Raw genomic sequence first — 22,364 nt, 5'->3', positions numbered from 1 at the left:
GAGCTGAGTGGACTGGGCCCATTTCTCAGCCAGGCTGGGTGGCCATGAACTTCATCCCCCGGGCTCATTACCATATAGCACTCCAGATTCCATCTCCACTCTTCCCAGTACTCTCCCATCCCCACCACTCCCTGTGGTCTGTCTGGCCCCTCACCAGCCTCACAAGGCACTTACCATAAGTTGGCACATTCAAACCAGCCAACAAACCTGGGACAATAGCCAAAGGCAGGGATTGTCATCCCCATTCTGCACATGTGGAAGTAGAGGCTGAGGCCACATTCCCCAAGGTAACCCAGCTGGGAATTATAGGAGCTGGTCTTGGATGTAACTTGTGGGCCACTGAGTCTCCTCAGAAGCTCACTGCCTCTAGAGAGGATGGGGAAACTGAGGGGCAGCCCACCCAATAAGGGGGAGATGTATATCAGAGGGATGGACACAGAAGGGCTTAGCACCCTAAATCCCAAGAAACTGCTGCTGTCAGCCAAAGAGCCAGCTCTCTGTCCTGGATGCAGTGGCCAGACCCTGTCCCAGCACTGGAGTGTGCCGAGCAGCCAGTGCTGGAAGGAAGGGGCCAGGTGCATGGATGGGGGAGGAAGCTCCATCTGGATAAAGCCTCTGGGGCCTTGCAGCACAGAGGGAGGGGCTGTCCTCAGTCCCGGGCCACTGGAGGCCAAGCCATGCAGCTACCTGGCTAGTCACCACAGCGGTCACACTACAGACCCTCACACACCGCATGCTGGGTGGTACCAATCTGTTTATTGAATAACCTGCATCGGGGACATGGTGAATGATTCCACATCAAGGCTGCCATAGGTGTATCCCCCCTTTGAGTGAAAACCCACCCTCCCACCCCTAAACAATGAGAAAAGGCACAGTACATACACGACAAGGGCTGGCTCACCCTGTGGCCGGGGCCATAAATTACAGTGGCGGGGGAGGCAAGAGAAAGAAAGTGGGCGATGTCCAAGCTGACCCATTTTGACCTGCACTGGTGTCAGGGGAGCCCCTGCTGTGTGCTGGGCCCCTGCCCACTCTGCCCCAACCAGCCTGAGGCGTGAGAAGCACAGGGAGGTAGGGAGGACAGCCCCTCTCAGCCTCCCAGCAGGCTCAGGGGAGCCAAGCAGTCCTCAGGCCCCAGAGAAACCACCTCAGAGGACGCACCCAGCCAGGGAATCCAGAAAAGCGGGATCATTTTTCCTCCCAGGATCCCATCAAGGCAGGGGGCCTCATTCCTGGTGCCCCCGCCAAAAGGGGCTTGTCACTGGGGGCCGGTCCCTGGCTTATTTTCAGGTCAAGAATTACGGATAAAAACAGACCATGGAGGTAGGAGTTGGGTGGGAGGGAACTGAGAACCCACACTGAAGACCCTGGTCTCCAGTCCCAATGGGTGGCTTCATCTCCCCCAATCCCTGGGCCTACCCTGAGCTTGGGCTGAAATCCCAGGGGGTGGGGGAGTGGGAAGGAACAGGACAATTAAATAAGATAACATTTATTTTTTAAAAAATTAAAAAATAATGCCAACATTATTTCATCCATTCCCAGGCTTGCCCCTTGCCTCCCTACCACCTCCCTAGGGCTGGGCTCCCCTCCTTCCCTGGCTGTCCTGTGTCATAAAGAGAAAACAATGAACTGGCTTTGTCAGGCGTAGGGGAGGGAACGCAGACCCAGGGAGAGAAATAAAGATGCCACAGCAACTTAGTCCTGCTTCACGGCAAACCCAAGCACACTGATATAAAAACATTCGTATAAAAAGGGGGGGAGGGCATGCTGGCACAGTGCCAAGGGTGAAGTGCTCTGGTGCCAGAGACGCATGTGCCCCAGAGGGAAAGCCTGATAAAAAACAAGGAAGCAGGATGGGGAGAGACGTACAGAGAGAATTTTGGGAGGGCTGGAGACAGGCTGGGCAGCCTGGGAGCTCCCCCTGCTGCTTTCAAGTCAGGGTACCCCCCTAATTCCTGCCCTGCTCTTCCTTCCTCTCTCAGGTCCACTGGGCCCTGGACCAGCGGCACCTACCCACATCAGCTGTAAGGGGCTTTGCTCTGGGGCCCACTGGCCTGAAGTGGTCCAAGAGCCTTGGCAGGTGACACCTCAGAAGACAAGGCTCATCCCCCAGCTCCCAGAGGGAGGAGGGAGAGACTGAGATAGAGAGAGGAGGGAGAGAGATTGAGAGACAAAGGGAGAGACTGAGAGACAGGGAAGCGGCGGGCCGAGGTGGGCAGGGCCCAGTGGTCAGGAGGCAGCGATGGCAGTGCCACCCCCCAGCTTGACAATCATCTGCTGGCAGTCGTTGGAGGAGCGCCGGTCACCCACCTTCTCCAGGGTGCGGGCTGCCTCGGCCAGCAGCACCGCCCGCTGGCCCGGGGAGGAGAGGAAGGAGAGGGGAAGGTGGCGGCAGGCCAGGAGGATGGCAGTGGCCCGCTCTCGCTGCCCAGGCCAGGCGTCCACCTCTCCTGTGAAAATGAGGGGTAGGTATAGGAACTGCTCGCGGAGAGCCCGCTAGAATGCAGGTGCTACTCCAAGGGCTTGGTGGGGACTCATTTATTCAGTCCTCACACCGCCCAGGGAGGGGGGTCCCCGTGCCCTCCCTCCTTTACAGGCGAGACGAGATGAACCTGGCTGGCATGCATCACACAGCTGTTATTGTGTGGTGGCACTGAGAAGTAGCCCTGCAGTCTGGCTCCAGGGCCATGCTGCTACTCTAGCACCTGCATGGACAACATCCCCAGCCCTCCCCTCCCTACTCCTGAGGCTGGACCCACAACAACTCGACGCCACAGTGCCTCCTTGAACCTTCCCAGGCCACCCCACCAAGTCAGGCTTTGGGCTTCTCTCATTCTCACACCGCCTCTGAGAGCGCTGCCGAGGCCAGTGCTGGGCTGGCGCCTCCCCTGCTCAGGCAGGGCCCACACTAGGCCTTCGGACTGGGGCGCTGGGGCACTCACCGTGCTTGGTGCTCTGAGCAGTGCGCCGCCGCAGGCTGTGCTCCAGCAGCTGGTGGGTGCGGGTGGGGCTGGCTCCTGCCATCAGGCGCACAGTGGCTTCATGTAGGAACACCTAGGGAGGCACAGCGGAGACACAGTGAAGCCCTGGGTCCTCTCCAGTCTGTCCCCAGTAGGTACAGATACCATTCCCTGCAGCATCTCACCTGCCACCTGATGACACCCCTTCTTTCCACACTACCTTGCCCTGCTCACCCCTTGAGAGCAACCTCTGTTGTCCCCATTCTGACCTGATACAAGCCAGAAACCTGGGTGAGTGGCAGGAACAAGAAACACAGCACAGGCGGTGGGGGCAAGAGTGAGACACGAGGGAGAAAGAGGCAAATGGCTACCAGTGACAAAGACAGCACCACCATGCCTCTGGGTTTAGGAGACAAGTACCCCAGGTGAAGCCTCAAATCCCTGGAGGCTGCCTCCAGCTTGAAAATAGGACAGGTGAGGCAGGCACAGGAGGGCTGTAGGGGGGACACCTGGGCTGGTACCAGGAAGGTCCAGGGTCCTGTTTCCTTCTGTTTCTTCAGGGGGGGAAAAAAGAGTCCAGAACATTCCCAGGTGAAAGTCTGCAAGTCTTCTGTAAATATGAGTCATGAGCTGGGGTGGAGGACCAGGCTAGTCTCTAGTTTCTTTAAAATCTGAAGTTTCTTTTGTACCTCACTATCTCAGTGTGGGAGGGTCCCTAGTGCGGCCCAGAAGGCAGTGGGGGAACCACTGAAGGGTTCCAGTGGGGCTGGGGCAGGATGGAAATGGTGCTTCAAGGGAGACCTCAGGCCAGCCATGCCCTGAGCAGACCAGAGGCCGCCGAACCTTGGGGCACACTTCCTTTTTAGAGCAGGGGCGGCTCTCTGATGATTACGTTTTGTCTGTCTGTCCTGGCTCGCTGCACACAGTGGTCACAGTGTAACTTTGTGAGGGCCCCACAGCACCCTTGGGTGGGGGCCACCTCACTCAGAGCCCTTCTCCTTTTCTGTACCCTTCCCCTCACTAATACTCTGGCCTCCTCACTTGAAATTTTTGAAAACAACCTAGGCAAAAATATGTAGATTACATTACTCCAATCACCAGTAAAAATAAAACATACAAGGAAATGATTTAAGTCGAGTAAGCGTCAGACCCTATGGTCACTGCCAAGGGGATGCTACGTGGAGATTCAGGCAGCAGAGCCCAAGCGCCCAGTGGCTCAGAAGGAGGACTGAATGCAGCTCGAAGGAGACTCCGTCACTGATGCCAGCAGGGAAAGCCAGAGAAGGGCTCCGTTGTGTCCTTCCCACCCCAATCCAGATGGGGCCAGGAGCCCTCCCACCCCAGCCTCTGGTTGTGAGGTGCCGCCCCCTCTGCCTGTGGGCCCGTGTGGCCTGCTCACCACCACACTCCAGGGCCAGGCACACAGCAGGCACTCAACCCACAGGAGCTGAACAGAAGGACATATGCACCCAACACAGCGTTTGACAGGTCAGCTGGGTAACCTCCAAGGACCAACTCCTTGACCCTATGCTGATGCTGTGCTAGGCCCTGGGGGCCCACAATCTGCCCTCCTCCACCAGGCAGCTGGGTCTCACCTTGCGGTAGGCTGGGCAGAAACTGTGTGCCAGCCTACGCAGGCTGCCAAGGTCCCGCTGGAAACCAGCCAGCTCGGCACCCGATGCATGGTAGGTCTCCCCCAGGGCCTGGCTGGCTCCTGCTTGCTTTTGCCAGAGTGCTGTCCGCAGCGACAGGAGCAGGTCAGAGATCAGCAGCTGGACAACCTGTGGGGTGGGCCACAGGGAGGAGACAGGTGACGAGTCAATTGCTGGGGCAGGGGTCCCAGCACCTACTAGGTCCTCCTCAGCCCAACACCCGGCAGTTCCAGGGCAAGGCCACGCTACCTCAAACAAAACCTGGCACTTCTACAAGGTGAGCACTGGGGAGCACCTTTGGGTGGGGCAGTCGCTTGGGACCGATTCTGAGAGCTATGAGGCTGGATGGGGTCTCCCTCTTCTGGGCCCATCCTCCTACACAAAGCTGGCCCCCAGGAACATGGCCCCAAGGGTGCCAGCAGTCTCCCTCTCATTCCCCAAATTCAGTGCAGACTGTTTGTTTCTCTCATGAAGACCAGCAGATGAAATGCGCAAGTGAGATTTGGCTCCCCCACAGGCCTTGGTCTTGGGACCATTCTGCACATTGCCTGTCCTGTAGGGCTGGCATGCCATCCTGGGTTTACCCCAATGTTCTGGGCAACTAGTAACCTCTAGCCAGAAGTGCTAGCCTGCTTGCCATGGACCAAACCCCAATCAGGGGCTCAGAGTCTGACCCTCCAGGACATACTTGGTTCCTCCCAGACCATGCTGCACTCCAGCTGTGTGCACTCCTCCCTCCCCTCTCCCGGGATGGCTGGGCCTGGGACCCAGCAGTGTCCTGGAACAAGGGCAGGGTGGGAAGTCTTGCGAGGGCTGGGCAGGCCTCTGTGATGCACTGTGGAAACATTGCATGGGTACTGCCAGAACATGCAATGCAACTACAATGCACCACAGCTGCCCGCCAGGAGGCTGCAGCAGGCCCGCTCAGGGTGTGTGTGCATGTGAGGGGGTGAGGGCCCACTCAAAAGCTGGCCTAGAGGGGCCTGTGCAAACTGCCTGGAGCAAACGAAGAGTCCCGGCCAGTAGGGTCTGGGACTCAGTCTAGGAAAGGTGCAGGTGGAACATGCCTGCTCCCAGGACTAAACAGGGAGCCCACCTGCCAGTCTCTGGCTCTCAAACAGTCCTACAGGCTGGGTGAGCTCAAGGCAGGTGAGAGTCTTCTTACCCATCACAGTGGGGCACCTCCCAGAGGGGCCAGGTAAGCCCCCACTCACATGGTTGAGGGCAGGGTCACAGGTGGCTCCACTGACGTTGAGGCTGCTCCAAAGGTGACTGCTGGCCCTCTCACAGTGGCAGAAGGAACTCTGCTGCCCGTCTGCCTTCCCAGGGAGCGAGGCATGCATGGCTCTGCAGGTGTGGAGGACGGCCTTCACCAGGGGGCTCCTGGGCGATGAGAGGGAAGTGAGAGGGAGGAGGTAACGTGAGGAGCCTGAACAGGTGACCACCACATCCCAAATTGCCATGACATGTGGGTCTGTCAACTTGAATGCTACCACAGTGGTTCTAGGTTCCCAGCTCCAGATCTGAAATGTCAACCCTGAGTGAGGGTGGGCTCCCCACCCCTATAGCACTTCCTTCAAGCACTCCTAGTGAGGGAGTTGGACAACAAACACGTTAAATGCCAAACACGCAATGGTGGGTGATGCAAGAGCTGTGAAGGAAAGTCACGCAGAGGAAGGGGTGGCATTGATAAAGATCGGTCAAGGACATCCTCTCTGGAAAGGTGACATTCGAACAGGGACCTAAAGGAACTGGGGGAGCAAGGTGAGTGGATTTCTAGGGAGGAGTGTTCCAGATAGAGGAGCAGCCTGTGCAAAGGCCCTGAGTGTCTTGCCTCTGATCCTGCTCTGGCTCCAGGCTACCAGAGCACATCCCCTACCCCTTTCTCACTCCTTTCTGCACTCTGCTGACTTGGGTGCCTTTATCTGGAAATACCCTTTCTCACCCTTTCCCACTCATCTCTAAGACTTGTTCCACCTGCTGGGCCCCTCTGGCCCACATCCTGCTGGATCCACTTCCTGCCCCTACAAGCCTCCTCTGGCTGCCCACTGAGTCAGGCCCTTTGTACCCACCCCTGCTCCCCCAACACCAGCTCTTGGTTTATGGGCCTCCCTCCCTCACCAGAGGCTGCGTGAACTCTCAAAGGAAAAGCTGCCTCTGGCCCAGAACCCTGCCTCCCAGTGAAGAGCTACACTGGCTGCTTCACAGAAGCCATGGCAACAACCCCCACAGGAGAGCGCCTGTGCAGGATGGGTCACTGCCTATTTGCTTAGGACCCTAACTTGCTACCTTGCTCACTGCTGCCTCCCGGAGCCTAGAATGCAACTGGCAGCAAGTAGGCCCTCAGCTAAGTAGTTGCTGAATGAAAGATGGAATCATGGAATTGGGGAGAAAAAGGGCCATCTGTAATATTTTAAACAAAAATAAAAAAATAAAAATAAAAAATGGAATCATGGAGCGTGCAGGAGACCCCAGAATGGGGTGTGGCCATAGGAAGGAATCAGAGAGCCAGGCTCAACCACCAGGACTGCCACTGAAAAGCTACCAAAGATGGTCACTCAAACAGTCCATGCCCCAGTTTCCTCATCTGTGGAGTGGCCGCAATACCACTTGCTGCTGCCTATGGTGACAGTGTTAGCCGGTTATTTGTACATGCTCCCTAAGAGGCCACTTCCTGGAAGCTGATAAGAAAATCTGGAGAAACTGAACTTTCACAGAGCAAAGTGAGGAGAGGCTGGGGAGGCTGGGTTGGGGAAGGGTTCCCACAGCGTCACTGTCCCTGAAGAGCAAAGGGACCCCAGAGTGACTGAATCCAGGGGGATGGAATGCTTGCTGAGGGCCTCAGCTGCATGCTAGGCTCTGCTGTTTAGAAGTGAGGTGACTTTAGACAATTTACCTTCCAAGCCTCAGGCGTGTTGGCTGGGAGACTCACACAGGATGAAGTGTGAACACAGGGCTTGGTGCAGGGTGGGTGCTCACGGATCGGGGTGCTTAGAAATGGGTTACTTAAATGAAACCGGGATGTCAGACCTACTTCAGGGAACCTGCCTACACCTGCTTATCTCAGATCCCTCTGGCCTTGCTGGTTAAGATCCGCCTGACAGGAAATGCTGCACGCAGCCCTGACTCTGTGCCTTTCCTCTCTGTCAGGGACACTCAAATCGTCACAAACAGCCATGGTATCAGCAGGTGGAGCTGCCCATCACTACAGGCCAAATGCCTGTAGGAATGAGTCCCCAAAGAAGGATGTCAAAGCTATGCCCATGCTGAAGGCCTTTGAATGACAGGCTGATGGGGTTAGAGAGAGGCTGAAAGGACAAGAGGGCAGGATCTTTGGGACCGCAGAAGCCCTGTGCTGTCTGTGAGCCACTGCTACAATGCCTGGCTCCACCACGAGCTTCTGAAGATGCTGGGAGGCACACCACACTCCCTCTGTCAGCCTGTGACCTCATGGGGGCCGTGGTAGGAAGCCCCAGAAACAGCGTTGACAGCCGCGGAGATGACACACACAGACAGATGTGCTTACCAAGCTCGGTTTCTCCATGGTGCCCTTGTCCTCCCTCTCACTATCTCTATATCTGTTATTTGGTCCTCAGGCTGCCTGACCCTTCATCCTGATGGCCACCCAGACCTGCTCCCTTCCGCTAACCCAGACAAGTGAGCCTGGCACACCCAGCATTTGGGATTCCCCTGGAGAGAAGTAAGTGGTCACGGAGGCTTACTCACTCGGTCACTTCCAGGGCCTTAGGGACACGCTCTACTTCGGTAAAATGAGCACGCACGGCCGCGTCGTCTCCCTGGAGCCAGCTGATGGCCATAGTGATTGCAGATGTCCACCAACGACAGACGACGTCTGGACCTGGGGGGCAGTGGTACCAAATGTCCCTCTATCACCCACAGAAACCAGACCTGTGGCACTCAGCCTGCTGGGAGCACCCAGTCCGCACATGGCATGTGCCGTCCCTACCTTCTGGCGATGAGCCAGGGGATTCTGTTGCCCTCACACATTTCTTTCTTTTTTTAAAAAAAACAACAAAAAACATGTTTTTATTGATTTTAGAAAGAGAGGAAGGGAAAAGGAGAGAGAGAAAATCCATCAGCTGCCTCTTCTACACCCCCTACTGGGACTACAGCTTGCAATCCAGGCACGTGCCCTGAGCAGGAATCAAACCGGTGACCTCTTAGTGCCTGGGACAACGCTCAACCTACTGAGCCACACCGGCCAGGGCTGCCCTCACACACTTCTGATGGAAGCATCACCAGCACCTTTTGTCAATATGAATCAAGAGCCTTAAAAATGTTCACTCCTGCTCTCGCTGGTTTGGCTCAGGGGTTAGAGCGCCAGCCCGTGGACTGAAGGGTCCTGGGTTGGATTCTGGCCAAGGGCACATACTTGGGTTGCAGACTTGATCCCCAGCACAGGTCAGGGCGTGTGTGGGAGGCGACCAATCAACGTGTCTCTCTCACATCAATGTTTCTCTCCCCCCTTTCACTCTCTCTGGAAAGCAGTGGAAAACATACCCTTGGGTGATGATTAAAAAATAAGTTCACTCACTCCTACAACCTGATAACCCCGCTCTGGGTGGCCTATCACAAAAGAAACGGCCTAAAATTGAGAAAGAAAGTTTAACAATGACATAGCCGGAAACAACCTGAATGCCCAGTGGCCATGACAAATGGTGTTTCCAAAGCATCTGTAGGAGCAGGCTCATGTTAGGACCTTTTAAGTCTTTTCCTCTGAGGCTTAATGTTCTCAGCTGCAAATTTATAATACCAGTGCTCTCGAGATGCCAGTGGAACGGACTTGTAAAATAAAAGGCCTAAGAGAGTGTTCTAAACTCTGAAATAAAGACAGGCCACGAGGTCAGTGATCACCATGGGGCGGCCGGTTTTCTGGTATCCTTCCCTCCCTAGGGAGAGTGACTAGAAGGGAGCATGACACCCCGTTTCTCCCAGCAGCCTCAGAAGCCTGAGAGGTGGCAGCTGACGTGCCATCACCCTGATGGCATTTTAGAGAGAGAAGCAAAGAATGTCCTGGTGCCAATTCAGTCAGCGGATTGTACCGTCACCCAAGGCCTTGAGTAGTTGGAGCAGTACAAACGCACAGATGAAAGGTCTCTTCATCAGTGGCAGATTCAAGGGCAGCCTGGGGTGGGGTGGGGGGACTGTGTGTCTGAAAGGTGAGTCCCCACCAGCCCCTGGTTCCTGGACCACTTGCTGCCCATTCTGGGTGTTTGGGAAGGTTGCTGACCTGCCCTACCAGCCAAGACCCAGGGAAGACATTCACTTGCTCACCCCACTTCTAGGAGAATTACTATTTCCAGACCCCAAAGTGCTGCCCAGCAGGTGCAAATGTGGGTTAGGGCTTTAGGGGAGCCGTAGATACAAACCTCAGATCCAGAAGATTCTTGAGTGTGTACTCACAACTAGCTGGGGACCCTGGGACAAAGGGGCTATTAAGGACTGGTTGGGCAACCTGGGCCTGTGAAGCCACCATGCAAAATGCTTACCAAGGGCTGACTTGAGCACGGAGCTGCTAGAGAAGGGTGGGGTCACAATCCCCACAGAGTCCACAAAAGAATTAAGCAATTTCAGGTATTCCAGAGCACTGGAGAATTCACTAGAAAGAAAAGATAGAGTCCCATGTACATAAAAATGAACACAAGGACCACACTCGTAGCCTGGCTGTTCAGTCCTCCAGCTCTGATACCTAATGATCATTTCTGGTCCCTTCTCCTCTGCTGCAGTGCCAGGCATATCCTGAGCTCTGCCCCCTACGCTATTCACAGTCTCCACAGGCCTCCCTTCTTCATATGTTACTGACACTCTCCCTTCTGCCTGCTGGGAGGGGGAGGGCCCGGCTTTCTCTTTCATTCTTGGCTTGGAAACCAGACTCCTCCCTTCCAGGCCCAATTCAAATGTCATCTCCTCCCAGAACTTCTCTGATCTCCCTGGTGGAGATGCCCTCCCCTTCCCACTCGGGGACACTCCAGTCAGGACCTGGGCCTTGTATGAGTGGTCTTACCCTGTGAAGAAAAGGCTGAGCTTACTAACTATGTAAGAATAAGAATTGTTGGCACATTTGGTAAAGGTCTGGGTCCCCAAGATGTCTGGGTCAGAGGTGGCTGCCTGTGCTGAGCTCTCCATAGTCCATTCCCATCCCCTTAACAGGCCATCCCTCCCCACCCCAAGGAAATCAAATCCCTAACCTACTTTATAACTGACTCCACTTGCTGAAGGGACGGGTAAAGAGGAAAAAAGGGGGGAAATGATATACTCAAGCTGGGAGAAAAGGGCAGAGGCCAAGTTGGAGGAGTAAATATAAAGGAAAAATCCCATTTCCTGCAGACCCTATACTAGTGCTGTTTCCTTCGAGGAGCTCGGGCCTCGCAGCTACCCTGGAGCTTCCTGGACAGACAGCTAAGGCAGGGGTGTCCTGGGGACATTACCAGCTCTCTTCTTCCTGGTCTCTAGCCTTCTTCTTGGCCTGAGGCTTCACCAAGGACTCCACAGCTCGCTCCAGCAGGTTCCTGCAGAAGGCCTGGTGGACCTGAGCAATGGGGTCAGCTGAGGAAAAGTAAGCCCAGAAGGGTTAAATGGATTTTACCTCTGGGCCCATTTTGTCTTTACATAGAACACAGAGGGTGGGGCGAGGAACCCAAAATATAGTTCTCCCATCCACGGAAGCTGGAGCTGAGGTAGGGGGCGGCCAGCCGCAGAGGGCAGAGCCCAGCACTGCGCAGGGCTGCGGGTGGTGTGTGCGCATGCGCGCCTGCGGGGTCTTGGCATTGAGCTCAGCACTTCTGCTCAACACTGGAGGCTAAGGATGGTGGCTGCAAGCCTTGTCAGAAAGCAGCAAACGGGAAGGAAGGTGGCTCCCCGCAGTCTCGGAGGCCACCTCTTCTCCCTGTGGCTCAGGACAGCCAGCCAAGGAGGAAAAGGGGGCAGCTGCTGCTGCGACATGACAAGGAGGACCCTGTTCCTATTTTCCAAAGCCTTGTCAAACCGTGGCCAGCGACGGTTTGGCTGAGCTGATTAATAAACAAGGGGCCTTGCAGGGCTTGCAACAGCTAAAGGACACCAGTAAGTCCTCTGCAGCAGGCCCAAAGCTGGGCATCACCTCGCCCCCAATAAGTGTGGGCCTAAGTTTGACAAGAATGAGTAAGGAGGACACTTATGAGCACATTCCAGGTGACAAGGCCAAGAGCAAGCGCCTTCGAGAGTAAGGAAGCCAGGGCAAGCCTTAGATGTGTACGAAGTAGAGGAAGGGGCTGAGATGTTAGGCTGGCTTTTGCCTTTACCCTTACGTTTTGGTGCTGTACACCACTCTCACGTTGAGCAAGAGAGTTATTTTTTAAAAAGGATAGATGTTTCTCACCTGCGTGCACACACCTATACCTGTGGAACATGCCCCTCTCCCCAGGCCCCCAGCGTAGAGAGGGGAACAGCACACAGGAAGCAGAAAGCCACTGGCTACTCAAGTCTGAGTCTACACATCCAGCCTCTACCACTCCAAGGCCGGGCAGATCGACTCTAATCACTGTCAAACGCTAGGGACAGTAAGCTAGCATCTCCTCCGACGCCTGGAGCCCTGTCCCTGTCACCACTCTGAGCACTTGATGGCCGCCTGTCACCTATTGTTCCCTAACTGCCTGTATGTCTGTCTGCTTTCCAGTGGGACTCAGGCCAGCGAACAGCAACTGCACACATCCCGTGTCTCCAAAGCACCCAGAACAAGGGCACGAACATAGTCCGATTGACGCACGGAGTGCGGCTTTCACCGTCAGAGAGGCAAGCCGCACACTCAGCTTCGCTGCTGACCAGGCTCATGAACTCCCTAAGCTTTGGGAAAAACAACACTGGATATCCTGTGTCTCCACGTGTCCAGGGCGCAGTCAGCCTGCCATCCTGGTGGTTTTCACGTCTTTCTCCAGTTCCCAATGGCTGCAGAGGTGTCCTCACCTGGGTTCCTCTGGGCACAGTAGAGACTCTCCTTGGCAGCTGACTTCACTGACCAGCTCCGCTCCATGAAAAACTTCTGGCCAAGGGGGTGGCAGAGCCAGCGCAGTGAGTCAGGGACAGCATTGCGCTCAGGACCACACAGATTCTGGGCTCGACTGAGGAAGTAATTCTGTGGAAGGACAAGGATCACAGGTGACACCAGGGTGGTGGAAGGCTGAGGAAAGATCAATGAGAGGGCTGGGACCCTCATGTACCTGAAAGTAAATGCCACCGTTGAAACTAGGGCAAGTGGCCCAGTGTCTGGCCTGCAAGGAAAGACCAAGACCTTGAAAGCCTCCTTGCCAGGCAATTCAAAGAGCCAGCACCTCAGTCTCCGGGCCCCTCCTCTGCCTGCAGGACAACATGACTTCAGGGCCCAGGAACAAGAACCGCAGGGAAATGCTGTCTATCCATGTTTTCAGAAATTCTGTTGTGTTTTTGAGTGAGGGTATGATTTCTAACCCATAAAACCACCCAATGATACAGGCCAACCTGGATGAACAGAGAAGGATGGGAGAGGCGGGAGGAGCACAGGGCACAGGGAGCTCAGGAGCCCAGCGGAGGGCACTGGGCCAGGCCTGTGGACCCCGACTGTCACACTTCTACCCTGGCCTCTACCATGAGGGAAGCTGTCTCCTTGTCTGGTTCAGTCTGATGGCTCTGACCTTTACTGGGCTCTAAGTAGCCATCAGCTAATATAACAGCTTCAGAAGACTTGAATGCCAGGGTCAGAAATAGCACCGCCAAAGCACCACTCAAGGAACAGACTGAGGAGACTGCTTCTCTCTGTGGGAGTCTGGAGACAGCTGCCTGAATCCGAGAGAAAACGAACCGGCCGCACTGCTCTACAGACACACTCAAATATATCAGGGCACTCTGAGGCCAGGGCGCGCATTTCCCTGACACCTCTCCCCATGGGCTGGCGGCACTAATGGCCTTTCCTCCTCTTTGCTGACGGCCATACCTGAAATGGGCCTGGAGAGCAAATGCAAAGGGATCCCATGACCTTCTCCTGACCCTCAAGAGAGCATTTGCTGGACCCGAGCTTGTAATAGCAGTGCTTAGAGCTGCAGCTGAGGCTCCCAACAGAGGCTGCTGGTGGGCCAGGGGCAATGCCAGGGCCTTTGAAGTCAGAAAACCTTCTAACAGCTGGAAACTCTCCCATTCTCCCAAACTCTCTCCCGAGAGCACCTGCCTGATGGTTGCTCCAGGGGAAACCGAGGACACTGGTCCAAATGCCACCCACCAACACAAGCAGAAACAAAGCCTATTTGGGTAGTATTGAAAGAGGAATGCAGAGAAGCCATTTAGAACATCATTAAGTTAAAATAGATTTTTAAGCTGAATTCTTTAAAAAGAAAAGAAAAACCTTGGTTATAACAAATCTCAGTTGGGGTGGGGGAGAAGTTTGAGTTTAGTGGTTTGAATTAATAAGAAATATAAATCCTGGGGAATAGTCATCCATAGCATGGCTTAATAACTTCTGTTGTTCTTTTCATTTTCTTGGCATTATCACCCTGTGATAATTTCCCTAAATTTTATAGACACCAGAATTCACCCAAGCTGGGACCTAGGAGGCCCTTCCCCTATAACTCATCTGCTAATTGCAGAATTCAGCAGCTGAGGGAGGAGATTCAGAACTATTTAGATCCTAAGGACCAGTCCCAACTCCAGGTTGTGACCTCAAGGTTCTCAAATAGTGTGCCAAGGCACCCTTCAGCACCACAGTGAATTCATGGCATGGCTGTGACAATGAAATGAGTTAATCAATGTTAATGAGTTGACACAAATGGCTGGCACAGTTTATTGGTAGCCTTTATTTTTTTCCTGCTTCCCTAATTTTACAGAGAAGGCAAAAGGACTTTCTCCCTGTCCAGATTGTATCTGCCTTATTTTCAAGCTGCCCAAGCTAGAATTTAACTTGTCAGACACTATGAGTGAAAAGAAAGCTCAGATGAAAAATAATACACATCATAATTCGATGTGTATGCTAAACTAGATATTACTTTTTCTTTTTTGGTAAATATACCTTTATTGATTTCAGAGAGAGAAAGGGAGAGGGAGAGAGAGAAACATCAATGATGAGAGAAAGTTATTGATCAGCTGCCTCCTGCACGCCCCCCACGGGGAATAGAGCCCACAACCCGGGCATGTGCCCTGACCAGGAATCACACCTCAATATCCTGGATCCAAGGCCAATGCTCAACCACTGAGCCACACCGGCCGGGCGATGGATGTTACATTTTTGAGGTAAATACAGCAATGCTCAACATACATCAGATACTATGAAAACTACTAAAAGAGGGCAGTTCAGTCTCAACTCAAGATCGCATAACCTTCCTTTGGGTGATGTGATATTTTTGTGAGGCTGCATTTTTGGAGGTGGTTGTAATAAAAAGCAAGTGCTGCACGGCAGGGCGTGGCTCAGCGGTTGAGCGTCGACCTAGGATCCAGGAGATCGGGGTTCGATTCCCGGTCAGGGCGCATGCTCGGGTTGCGGGCTCGATCAATGACTTTCTCATCATTGATGTTTCTATCTTTCTCTCTCTCTCCCTCTCTCCGAAATCAATAAGATATGTTAAAAAAAAACAAAAAACCAAGTGCTGCATGAAAATCAAGGTAGAACAAAAAATGAAGGTGGTGGTGTCCAATCTGACTGTGAAGTCTGAGAAGGTGTGCGGTGCTTAACAGAAAACACACATCACGTTAGTAAGTAATTACGGTTAATAATAAAAAAATTTCTCCTTTAAATTTTGTGTATTATTTTTTAATAGCTACTAAATTGTTAAGACATAAATATCTGTTAAGATATTTGTACCTAACTAACTGAAAAAAGAACTAGTAGGTATTTCTTTTAGCCCAGACAAACCATGAAAAAATTACTGAGACACAAAGGGTGCTATGAACCAAGAAAGACAGGGAACCTAGGGCTTAAACCATTTTCAGAGGCCTCTGCTTGCCTCCAAAGCCTGACCCATTTGCTAGCTAAATATATTCAACTGAATTAAAAGCTTCTTCCTCTTTAAGAAAGTACTGGCTGGGTCTCTTAATCTATCCCTTCCCTAGAAAAGCAAGCAGATGAAAGGGGCAGTTCCTCTCCTAGAGGTCAGGTCCTCTCCTTTCCACACCTTCCTGAAAACTGCAACATGCCAATCCCATTCGTGTTCTAATATTTACCCCCTTTGACGCAGCATCACCACTTCCTAGAGATTTACCCTGAAGTGGGGAGGACTGTGTGAGAGGGCGCGCCCTGCAGCACTTCTGCAACGTTCAGCAGCAGGACTGGCTCAGTGAACAATGGCACGAGCACATGCTGGAGTGTGAGTGTCTCTGCAAACAGCGAGGAGACGAGGAAGGAGCCCAACTCCTACCGTTAGGCTGAAAAAAATCACGCGGCAAAACGGCTTGGGCTATGACCATGCTAAGTAAACGATAACGCGTACGTATCACTATTGGGGAAGAAAATTCCGAGGAAAGACACATCAGACTGCTCACTGCCAGTGGGCATACCAAGTATTTCCTGGGAGGCGGGGGCTCATGGGCAGACACGGTTTCAAGGGAGCCATTTCCCCCATCCTCAGCTGCCACACAGCTCCCACGGCCGGCTCTCTAATTCCCTTTAAGGGCAGCTGCCTCTTAGCAATGTGAACGACGGAAGCCCCAGGGGGATTTCTGGGATGACGGGATGATCCCAAACTTTATATGGGAAGGTGAAGAGCGAAAACTAGTCACTAGAGCCAGAGGACTGACACTTCCAGATATCAAGACATATAAGAAGACTCGGCCATTATGGGGGTGTGGGGTGAGGGCACTGGAACTGACTGGGGCATCCAGAAGCAGACCCGTTACAACAACAGCACTTGATTTAGGGAAAAGGGGCCTCAGTGCAGTGGGAAAGGACAGTCATTTTAATAACAGATCTGGGGCAGGGGCATATCCATATGGGAAAAAAGTCAGTCTTTTTGGAGGTACGCTCATACCTCCAATTCATATAAAAATTGATTCCAGGCACCCGGATATGGGCCTCTACGTGAAAAGAACAAAATAAAGCCTCTAGCAGATAATATAGGAGACTATCTTCAGGACTCTGAGGTAGGACAAAGACTTATTAAACAGGACATAAAATGCCCAACTATAAAGAAAAAGGCTAATATTTGGATTTCATGAACATTAAAAACTTGTGCTCATCAATCAACACCACTAAGGGAGAGAACAGGGGAGCCACAGGGTGGGAGAAGACATTTGTAAGCACATATCCCACAAAGGACTACGGCCAGACTACAAAGATCTCTTCAGATCCGTAAAAAGACAGACTCCCCAAATCCAAAACAGGGAAAAGACTTGACTAGGGCTTTCACAGAAGAGACCACCCAAATAGCCAGCAAACCATCCAGATGGCCAACAAAAAGGTGTCCAACATCCTGAGTCACCTGGGAAATGCAAACGAAAACCACAGTGAGATACCAGCAGGAGGGCTAAAAAACCAAAATCGACACAATCATGTTTGGTGAGGAGGCAGAACAACTGGACACTGCTGGTGGAGTGGAAGTCAGTAGAGCCACTTGGGAAAACTGTTAGGCAGCACCTCCTAAAGCTGAACCTCTGACTCAGCAATGCCATTCCTAGGGATAGTCACGTGCTCTCCGAGCGACGCACAGGGACATTCACAGCAGCACTCACGAGTCACAATAACCAAAACCAGGAAACAAGTCACAAGTCCATCTACAAGTGGGATAGTCCAACTGTGGGATGCTATAAAGCAATGAGAATGGACAATCCATAGCTACATACAACATGGATGAAATACACATGACACGGAGCAGGAGCAGCCAGAACACACAGCACATACTCTCTGACTCCACTTCCAAAGTGTCAATAGAGGTGACACAGCGGAGGTGATCAGGACCCTGGTTACTCTGGCTGGAGAGCCTGGGGGCAGTTTGCTGACTGCAAGGGGGCCCAAGGGAGGCCTCTGGGGTCTTGGCTGTGCTCTGTTTCTTGCTGTCTGCTGATTATATGGGTGTGTTCTCTGTGATGTCACTGAACTGTGTATTTATGATTTGTGTACTTTTCTACATGCACACTGTGCCTCAATAAAAAGTTTACAGGAACAACAGGTGCATTAAACTATGGTGACAGAATTCAGAATAATGGTTACCTTTGTGGGAGGTAGGGTGAGTGGAGAAGGCCTGTAGGAAGCTTCTGGAGGTGATGGGAACACTTTTTTTTTAATCTATTGATTTTTAGAGAGGGAAAGGGAGAAAGGAAGAGAGGGGGAGAGAGGGAAAGAGAGAGACATCGAGTTGCTGTTCCACTTATTTAAGTATTCATTGGTTGATTCTTGTATGTGCCCTGACAGGGGATTAAACCTGCAACCTTGGCCTATCGGGACGATGCTCTAACCAACTGAGCAACCCGGCCAGGGCATGTTCTATTTCTTTTTTTTAATTTTTTTTTTCTAAATTGATTTCAGAGAGAAGGAGAGAGAGAGACATAGAAACATCAATGATGAGGGTCATTGATTGGCTGCCCCCTGCACACCCCCTACTGGGGATGGAGCCCGCAACCCAGGCATGTGCCCTGACCAGGAATCAAACTGGTGACCTCTTGGTTCATGGGATGATACTCACTGAACTGAACCACACCCGCTAGGGCCATGTTCTACTGCTTGATCTGATTGGTTGCTACATGGGTGAGTTCACTTTGTGAAAACCCATCAAGCTGTAAATGTGTGCGTTTTTCTGTATGTACATTGTACTTCAATAAAATTAATGTCTTCAACATACCTTCTGGGGCGGAGAAGTTATAAGTGTAACGACAGCAGCCCAGAGCACTAGGACAAACAAGTGGAATAGAAGAGCAGCCTGGCCAACGCCTCCTGCTCTCAGCCTGGATTCACTTTGCCCTGAAAGCCCATGACTTCCCCTAAGATTAGGTCAAGACCCTGGTATGCTCTCCGGGCAGCCAGATCAGCCCCACCTCACACTAATCCTACTGTCCTGAAAACTTGGTCCTTGTTTAGAATCCCTGCCAGACTGTACACTCCCCAAGGACAAGACAAATGTCCTGCTCACTGCTGTATTTCCACTGGGAGAAGTGCCTGGCCCAGAGCAGGGACTCGGTCATGTTTGCTGAATGAACGTCTTATCTATGGTCATGAAGATGGGGTTGAGACCCGCCCTTTGTCACCTAGACTATTGTGATACACTTCAGGAAACATCAGTGTCACCAAAGGGCCCATTCCTGTTCACTCTCAGCTCCTCAGTGCCATTACTGAGATAGGAAAACAAACGGAGACGTCATCACTGTTTTAACACAGCTGATGCACTTGGCAGCCCACCCGAAGAGGGCACTGAATAAAACATGCCTGTCTCTGCTGAGTAAGAGAAAGCCTGTGAACCAGCTGGTATGAGAGCCTGTGAGTTCCCCTTGTGAATTTCCAAGGCCGGATCCATCCGGACACACTGGAGGCGCCTGATGACCGCAGCTCCCACCCTTGGTCTGACCTGGGCTCCTTGCAGATGTGCACCGTCTTCCATTCTGGATCCGCAGTGCCGTGATCAACACAAGGTGCCCAATGAATACCCTTTGAGTAAATAAATAAACTAGGAGACACGACCAGAAGATTCCAAGACTTTTTATCACCACTCAAAGAGCAGAAGAGTCTATATTAACTCCCCATTATGGGTCACTCTGTATCACCGACTCAATCCTATCTTATGGCACCAAAATGTGCTGCTTATGCTGGTAAGGGCCAAGAGGGGGGGTCTGTTTTATTCACTGATCTAAGTACTTGTGGAATGACCCACTGAATGAATGTCTACCCCTCTAGGTGGTCAGCACCCAAGGGCAGGGCCCACAGCTCCTCGCTGAAGAAGATGCTCAGCAAAGGCTCGAAGGTTTGCAGAGGAAACCAAAGGCACTTACCGCCAGGAAGCCCAGCTTGCCTCCACACCGGGTCTTGAGCCCCAAGGCGGCAGTCAGGTGGATCTCCACCAGCGTGCTTGGCGGGATTTTCTCCTCTGCACATTCAGCCAGGTTCACAGCACACAAAGCCATGTGGACATCTGAACACGCAGATCCCACAGGGAGCTTTCCTGTGGAGGCAGAAACAGACACTAATGTGGACAGACTCCTGCTTTCCTAGCAGAGTTACAGCAGAACCAGTGAACTCTGTGATCAGATAGTCCCGGATGGGGTGCACGGCTCTGCAACTTAGTAGCTGCATGTTTCTTTCCACCTCACAAAGGGAACAAGAGAAAACTTGCATGTCATGGCACATGGCTCTGCATAAATGGGGGCCTGTAGAGGACTCAGAAGAAGGTACTGTAACATTTTCCAAAACACTGTGGACAGTACATCCATGTTCTGCTACTACAGTCCCGTGTCTCCAAACCTGGTGTGAGGTCATGAAAAACTTAAAATCACCTGACTTGAATTTATTTTCACTTCAACAGATCCCCACAGTATGTAACCATGCCCCCTTTTGAGGAAGGAAGTAACACAAAACTGAGCAATGACGGCCACACACATCTTGGTTTAGTAGCTGGTGGTCAGGAAAGGCGGATACACCCTCCTGTATGAGGGCTACACAACTCATCTGGGGTCGCCCTGAAGTCAGGGGCTGAAGTGACCTTGCAAAGGCACAAGGGCCCATCAAGGCTCCGAGGCTTTCACAGGACTGGGAGGTGGCTGGGGCAAGCAGCCTCCACACTTGGCTAAGGAGGAAAGCTGGGCCTCAGGGTGGGCCCATGTCAAAGGTCAAGATGGTGGCCAAGCCAGGCCTCCCAACCTCACCCAGCCCTGCATTCTTCCCACTGGACCACTCTGCCTCCCTGATCTTTTGATTGGAGGAGACCTGAGCCCACATCCTTCATTCTGCACAGGTGTTAGAAGTTGGTCTCCCCAGGGAGGTACCACCGAGTTTTCTCCATTAAGGGAGGGAGGGCGGAAGGCAGTGTGGGACCATGTTTTAGTTACCTGTCCCCTCAGCCAGTGCCTTGCACAGCGCCTGGCCCACAGCACTGCAGAACTGGTGAACGTTTCGCATCCTTCCATGCAAAACGAAGACTCTCCAGAAAGCCTTTCCTGAAACCCTTCCCAACAAGTACCCACCGCATGGAAGCCCCCCTTCTGCTCCACCACACCGAAATGCAATTCACTTGCTGACCTGTCTGCCTCTCTATTAGAGCAGGAGTTTGTTGAGTGAAATAAATGACTGGCTGGTGGACTGAAGGGTCCCAAGTTCTATTCCAGCCAAGGGCACATACCTTAGTTGCAGGTTTGATTCCCTGGCCCCAGCTGGGGCGCGTGCCGGAGGCAACCAACCGATGTGTCTCTCTCACATTGATGTTTCTCTCTCTCTCCCTTCCACTCTCTCTGAAAAGCAATGGAAAAAATATCCTCAGGTGATTAAAAGAAAGAAGAAAATAAAGATTGTATTTCGTTGAATCTAAGATGCCATCAATTTTAAGTTTCACCACTAATTTAAGTACCACTAAGGAAAAAACGCTGCCAACGCAACCATACGTGCTGCGTAGAGGACACAGCCCAAGTGCAGAGATGATAATGAGAAAAAACGGACGTGCCTTAAACTGATGAACCACAGTGATGAGCACCCCCACAGCCATGGATGCGGGCAGAAGGCCTATCCAACCATCTAACAGTAGTGTAAAGGGTGGCGACTGGGGCAGGAGACTGGAAACCGAGCCAGGGTGGAGAGACAGCACAGGGCACCTCGAGGCAAGCCAGGCAGCAGTGGCACCCCTCACCTGTGATGTGCAGCTGGTGCAGCCTGTGATAGGCCAGGGCTGCGTCCCGGGCGCTGGCCTTGGCTTCGTCCTCAAAGCGCGCTGCAGTGGCCGGGGTGGCCCGCCGGCACTGGAATACCTTCTTGAGCAGCCAGCGCACCAGGCGCAGCTTCTGCAGGCTGTAGCGGATCACGTTCCAGGAGAGGCTGCAGGCCAGGTCCAGGCGGGAGGTGGGCAGTGCCCGGCCCAATACCGACAGGCAGGTTTGTAGGTTGGCAGCAGCAGCCGCAAAATCCCCCTAGAAAGCAGCAAGGGGGTGTAATGTTCACTGGCCTTACTGTGGCCTTTTGGTTTGTTTAAATAAAAATTTTTACTCCCTCTTTATCCCTTCATTCTCCAGATTATCAGAGTGAGACATGCTCATGCTCACTGAGGAAGATCTGGGAAAATTGTGAAAGCTACAAAAAAAAAAAAAAAAAAAAAGAGGAAATCATCTGTAATTTTATCCCACAGAAAGAATGACTACTGACACTTAAATATATTTCCTCCCAGCCTTTTTAATAAATTGAGATTGAACTGTGTTCTATCTTTGAGCAAATAAGCTCCAGTTTCCCACAGCAGCTTTTACACATAAGATAACCTGGATTTAGATGATCACTTGTATCATCTTTCAGGTTCTCAAAGTCTGTGGTCCCTGGAGACCAGCAGCGCCAGCCCCTGGGACCTTGTTAGAAAGGAGATTCTTGCTGTCCTACCCCCACCCTCCTGGATCCACTGAGCCAGAACCTCTGGGGTTGGGCCCCCATGTGGTTCTGGTACCTGCTCACGTTTGAGGACCACAGTTTTAGCAAACACACTGCTGAGCTACTATAACCAAGGATGTGGGTGAACTGCTCTGCCAACCCGAGATGGTCCCTGTGCTAAAGCCTCCTCCTCTGTTCTCCCACTACTGGCGGCTCAAAGACTCAGGCTACCTCTCCTCTGCCACATCACGCAGTGAG

General features: G+C 52.5%; 1 protein-coding gene across 3 annotated transcripts in view; it reads right to left on the bottom strand.

Moving 5' to 3' along the window:
* Nucleotides 1–734: 734 nt before the first annotated feature.
* Nucleotides 735–22,364, bottom strand: part of SREBF2 (sterol regulatory element binding transcription factor 2) — a 51,260-nt gene continuing 29,630 nt past the window's right edge. For all 3 annotated transcript variants that reach the window (XM_081130256.1, XM_081130255.1, XM_081130254.1), the window contains 10 exons: nt 21,385–21,661; nt 19,541–19,710; nt 12,575–12,743; nt 11,062–11,179; nt 10,123–10,232; nt 8,339–8,471; nt 5,827–5,995; nt 4,556–4,741; nt 2,943–3,054; nt 735–2,450 (listed from right to left, as the gene is read on the bottom strand). In XM_081130256.1, coding sequence (XP_080986382.1) covers nt 2,230–2,450; nt 2,943–3,054; nt 4,556–4,741; nt 5,827–5,995; nt 8,339–8,471; nt 10,123–10,232; nt 11,062–11,179; nt 12,575–12,743; nt 19,541–19,710; nt 21,385–21,661 — 1,665 coding nt within the window. In that variant the 3' untranslated portion in view covers nt 735–2,229. The remainder of the gene's footprint in view (nt 2,451–2,942; nt 3,055–4,555; nt 4,742–5,826; nt 5,996–8,338; nt 8,472–10,122; nt 10,233–11,061; nt 11,180–12,574; nt 12,744–19,540; nt 19,711–21,384; nt 21,662–22,364) is intronic.

The sequence above is a fragment of the Miniopterus schreibersii genome (genome assembly GCF_964146895.1).
Source record: "Miniopterus schreibersii genome assembly, chromosome: 2".
NCBI classification, from domain to species: domain Eukaryota; kingdom Metazoa; phylum Chordata; class Mammalia; order Chiroptera; family Miniopteridae; genus Miniopterus; species Miniopterus schreibersii.
The sequence above is the reverse complement of the archived record's forward strand: the minus strand, read 5'-3'. Positions and strand labels throughout refer to the sequence as shown.